General features: G+C 35.6%; 1 protein-coding gene across 1 annotated transcript; it reads right to left on the reverse strand.

Moving 5' to 3' along the window:
* Positions 1-402: 402 nt before the first annotated feature.
* LOC148021681 (caffeoyl-CoA O-methyltransferase 5-like) lies at positions 403-4537 on the reverse strand. The gene is made up of 5 exons (XM_087696640.1): positions 4289-4537; positions 3268-3347; positions 2689-2833; positions 2283-2414; positions 403-892 (listed from the first exon to the last, which is right to left on the reverse strand). Exons 1-5 carry the CDS (start codon positions 4427-4429, stop codon positions 599-601), a joined length of 792 nt encoding a protein of 263 aa, XP_087552766.1. The 5' UTR covers positions 4430-4537; the 3' UTR covers positions 403-598.
* Between the last annotated feature and the right edge of the window lie 751 nt (positions 4538-5288).

The raw sequence follows: 5288 nt of genomic DNA on the forward strand, positions 1-5288 counted from the left end.
CAGAGAGTTGTGACCCCCAAGTGACATTATGGTGGTCAACAATCACTTTGAGACATAAAGTTCTAAAAGCAATAGTATGCATATGCACGTACATCATAAATGGGCATGCAATATATGTATTTGTGTAATGCACATATCCATATTACATGTATGTTTGAAGGTGTGTTGAACATACATCCATGTCTATTAAATGTGTGTGCATATATATATATATGCATGACATATACATGCATGCACTTACCATCTGTCTATGTACTATGTGCTAAGGAATAATATGCATCTGATTTCTACTCTCTAGAATCAAATTTTATGGTCAAACTACCCACCAAAAAATGCAACCATGTTGTAGTGACACATTAAAATAATAATAATCATGAATAAGCTTCAAAAGTAGAACATCACACATCGTTTATAAGTTTTAATGTTTAACAAATAAGTTTCATATATTTGGGATACATTTAAGCCATATGATAATTAGACATGAGATTGTCATTTGAATTGTAGGCATGTGCCGTAACCTAATCAAGTCATGCTCCTAGTTCTTATGTCAAATGCTTCAAATTAAGGATCATGTGGATACCATGCATTTTTCAATGATTTATAATACTCTCCTACAAAGGCTAATACCATCTCCTATAGGGACCATGCTAAGGTCAATACGAGAGTCTTGTGAAAGGGCCTTGTTAAATGCTAATACAAAAGGCTTCTCTACTTTTATATAATTAGGGAATGATTCATTGTTGTCATCGACCAGTGTTCCATTCCAAAGAGTGTTATCATATGCTATCAAGCCACCAACTTTTACAAGCTTCATCATTATCTTGTGATAATTCCAATAGTTGCACTTATCTGCATCTACAAATGCAAAATCAAAGAAGCCCCAATTTTTCTTCTGCATCATTGAGGTAAGTTAGTGTGAGCTACAATTCATGAGCCATTGAAAAAAATGATACCTATAGAGTTCCTTTCATTTTCCATATAATTGAACCAAAAAGAGTAAATGCATTTGCAACCTAAACATAAGGTCAAAGGATTGTGTTTAGAAACTGCATTGGCTATAAAACATGATTAATCCATTTCTCATTGTCATAACATCTTATATATGGTTTATAAATGTCTAGACAATAAAATCTGAGGGTTATATATGTGTTACAAACATTGATTCACTGAGAATAAGAAACTTACCTAGTTGCAAAATGGAAAACAATGATATTGATATGTTGCTTACCCCAAAAGGGCTAACCTCATGTAATATAATTTAAAGCATTTAATTATTGGAAGGATTGTGAAAAAGTAAGGCTATATAATGAGGATTGGAAAATCTAATGACATTTGATGGGGTGTTATCTAGGAAATCTTTAGTCATTCAAAACTTATTTTTAATTACTTGTCCTACGTAAAATACCATTCTTCATTCTATTTCAAAGTGTTATGAAATAATGTTCTTTCCTTTAAGCCCCTTTTAGAAAGAAATAAATCATTGCACTCTTTAAGGGGTCACAATCACTAAACTTCCTTTAGGGTTGCATATTCTTTCAATATGCTTAGCTTACACGGGTCAACACAATGTATGAGGAATCATGAATAATATTGGAGAATTATTGTTTACTTATTGTCCACAAAATAGTGCTAACTACATGTATTTAGTACTACTCTTGAATTCTTAAAGAGGAAGAAAGTGAAAGTGGATAACACCAATAAAACATGTGTTTTAAAGAGGATTGGGGGAACACATGCACACGCACACGCTCAATGGGAATATTTAAGATAGGTTGACACTCTAAAAGCTCAAATATCCTACAAACTAATGTTTAGCATTAAGGGCCAGTGAATTGTTATAGACCCACCATATGAATAAATAACTAAGACTAAGAATGTCTTTTGACAAGGTGTATTATCCTCCTAAAATGTGGAAGTAAGAATTAATTTATTGAGACAAGAAAAAAATGAAAGTTGGAAAAAGCATTAAATGAAGAATTAAGGGATTCAAGGAGACTTCTAACTTCTAAGAGCATTAAATTGATAAGGCCTTATGTGTATGAACAATTCTTGTAAGTGGTTAGTAAGATATGAGGAGTTTCAAAAAAATGAAACCACAAGAGAAAAACTAAAATGGAAAATTTTTAATAATGACCTCACATCCAACCAAATATTTCCATTTAACCATTTAAATGCTAATATTCTTATTTAAGATGTAGGACATGTGGTGCCTCTCACTCGCTTTTTTCTTGATGGGACCAAAAATGCTTAAAAAAAGCTATAGTTAAGGAATAGGACATTACATCTTTGATCAAAGCTTCAAGCAAAGAAAGTGCTTGTCCTTCTTGAAAGTCGATTTTGTGTAGGACCCCTGCTTTCTTAATATATGGGAGGCCTAGCTCAAAGGCTTGTCGATCAATATCCATAGCAATGATCTACATAGTTTTTCCAAAGTCACTATGGAATGAAGGTATCCTCTTGCATAAAATTTTTGAGATACTTCTAAGTGGAATCACACAAAGTTGCATCATGAAGACTTGAATTGACATGATATTTGTAATGAGAAGTTTAAAACAAATAACTTTAGGCGAGGATTCATTGCAATGAAACTTGTTTGTCTAAGAAATGGTTTTTTTGAAATGGCCACACATCATGCTAGTTTTTCTTAGGAAAGACACAACACAAAATAACAACTTTGTGATTCCACACCTTGCCATCTTGAGGAAGAGCCAATGCTGTGCTCAAAAGAGAGTAGCCGGTGAACACACCTAGCTCAATTGTATTTTTGGCATTTATGAGCTTCATAAGAAGCCCTAAAAATTGTCCCTCGTCAGCAGGTACAGACATAAAATTCCTACAAAGATAATAGAAAAGAGCTAAAAATTCAACAAAATCTTCTCTCGCCTACTTTTTGTATATTGTTTAGAGAGGTACAATATAAATTTTACAAGTAAACATTTCCCTCAAAGATTCCTAGCTAGAGAAGGCAAACTTAAGCATTAAGTAGCAATGCCATCTTATGAGGGTTGTTAACTAAGTAAGACTAAGGATTGCTTTATCTTTATGTCTTTTAAATCCACAGATTTGTTGAAAAACCTTTTCGAATAGTAAAATATAGTTATATGGATGATCTATTTTTTATATATTATTTAAATGATCAAATTGTATAAAACTCTTTTGCAACAAAATATTTTTAATTTGCTATCTTTGAAGCCTTATTTATTATAGCCAATGGGAAAATATTAGCCACTATAGTTATGTAATCACAACATTAAGTTAATACTTTACCAAGGTAGGTTCGCTGTCATTTTTCTTAATTCTCGTTGAGGGGCCGACTCTCGAGGGTAAACACTAGTATCTAGGATGTACTGCAATAGTCCAAACAAATCGATGATTAAGGAATGGAATCGTATTTAAAGCTATGGTTATGATTCAAAGCTTTTTGAAGCACCACATAAATGAATGCTTTTCCTTTAAGGAGAATGCTAACATTGGTGAGAGACATTGAAAGCATACAGATTGACCATTAAAGTTGTGGGCAAATATTGATGTTAAAGTTGTAGGTTTTGGTGAAAATTTAGTGTCATTGATATGCCCTAGTCTTATTGGTTAGTTGTTTGCAAACAAAAGTATAAAACAAAGTCATTTTGAAGTCTGCTAGCCACATAGTCATTTTTCAATCAAGATGGTGGTGGGAGGAGATCCCAAATGCAATCGTAGCAGTCGGTCTTTTCAGTTAATTTTGGCCGCCTAATTTTTCTTTTTAAATTTAAGATTGTTTACAGTTCCACCCTAAACAAGGGATCATAGATTAGTCCTTGGACACGTCAACAAGAGAGAAATAAATAGAATAAGAATACCATGCCAGAATGGAAATATATAAAATGTGAAAGTGTAAGAAAATTAGGAACATTAATTTTAAAAAAAGCATTGATGAGCCAATGGGGTTATAGCCCTAATGCTTTGAATTTGACGGGTGTTTGGGTCCAAACCTTGGGTTAATATAGCTCGATGAACAATGCATTAGCATGTAAAGAGAGATGAAGAACATGTGAATAGACAGACAAAAAAGGACATTGGGAACTCTGGACGTGTAAGAACATGAAGTGGATCAACCTCCACATGCAGGTAAGGATAATTAATACCTACAACCCTTAAAGAAGAAGGAAAGACCTTGGAAAATAGAAAATATAGAAGATCAAGTTCTAAGCATGCTGATATCTGTCTCAAACCAAGTAATTACACAGGCTCGGGGCATTCAGGCTATGAATGACTGAAGCTAAATATTGCGATTTTCTTTGTCGATTACTTGTATGAGAGCACCATTTCGAAGGAGCGTCTTGTGCCCACCAGGAGTAGCTGCGTGTCCGCCCTCTATCGGATTGCTCATCCGATCAACCTGCTGCTGTTCTTGATCAACCGCTCGGGCGGCGGCGGCGGCGGCGGCCATGAAAGCTGCACGAGAGAGAGAGAGAGAGAGAGAGAGAGAGAGAGAGAGAGAGAGAGGGATTATATTCCAATGGGGAAATCGACTGAGCAGCGATAATTCATTAGCAATTATGGATTAGCGACGCCTTTGTTTCGGGGTTTTTGTAGTACAAAATCAGTGCGAGAGCTGACATTGAATCCATGGGTCGGTTGGCCGAGAAGATCATGAGAATTCTGATGGGATGAGGATTGATGATGATGGCGGGCCGGAGAGTAGAGCACGCAGCGTGCATGTGCGCCATGAATGTAGGCGCCCACGGATAGATATATACATGCACGTAGATAGTCAAGAAGATTAGGCGTACCAACTGTCCATCACCAACTTCCAAAGAAAAGACGTGCCAGCAGCCACACACAGAGAGAGAGAGAGAGAGTGTGTGTGTGTGCATGTGTACGTTGTGTTTTTCACCTCCAAAAATGCAATATTATCACGTGAGTTCATAGGAGCTATATGAGCTCATAAATGGGATTTTTAAATTGTATTTTGAAAGAAAACAAGTTTCTTGAGAAAGAGAGGGCAATACACACACACACACACGCGCGCACACACACACACACACACACAGAGCGTGTGCGCATGCGTGTGCTCTTAGCCTTAAAAGATCATGTCTTCTAAGAACTCTCCCTCATCCTTCAAAGTGATTGAATACTTTGAAGGATGAGGGAGAGTTCAAAGAACTTCTCCTTCATTTTCTTAAGGCTTCCTCATAGACTTTTGCTTAGTTACACCAACATGATCCTTAGGTAGATTGAATACAAGGATGCATCATTGAGAAGACACCACTTGAGGAATGTAAGGCAAGTTATAAACTTTTAAGTCC

The sequence above is a fragment of the Lygodium microphyllum genome, chromosome 17 (genome assembly GCF_053477565.2).
Source record: "Lygodium microphyllum isolate KBCC chromosome 17, Lygodium_microphyllum_v1.1.10, whole genome shotgun sequence".
Lineage (NCBI taxonomy): Eukaryota > Viridiplantae > Streptophyta > Polypodiopsida > Schizaeales > Lygodiaceae > Lygodium > Lygodium microphyllum.

Bases quoted from the DNA above. Each gene is read 5' to 3' on its own strand.
- LOC148021681 (XM_087696640.1), bottom strand. From the start codon at position 4,429: ATGGCCGCCGCCGCCGCCGCCGCCCGAGCGGTTGATCAAGAACAGCAG. The intron at 2,834-3,267 runs GTAAAGTATTAA...TTATCTTTGTAG, and splicing joins ATGACAGCGAACCTACCTTG to GAATTTTATGTCTGTACCTG. The intron at 893-2,282 runs GTAATGTCCTAT...TCAATGATGCAG, and splicing joins TTGAAGCTTTGATCAAAGAT to AAGAAAAATTGGGGCTTCTT.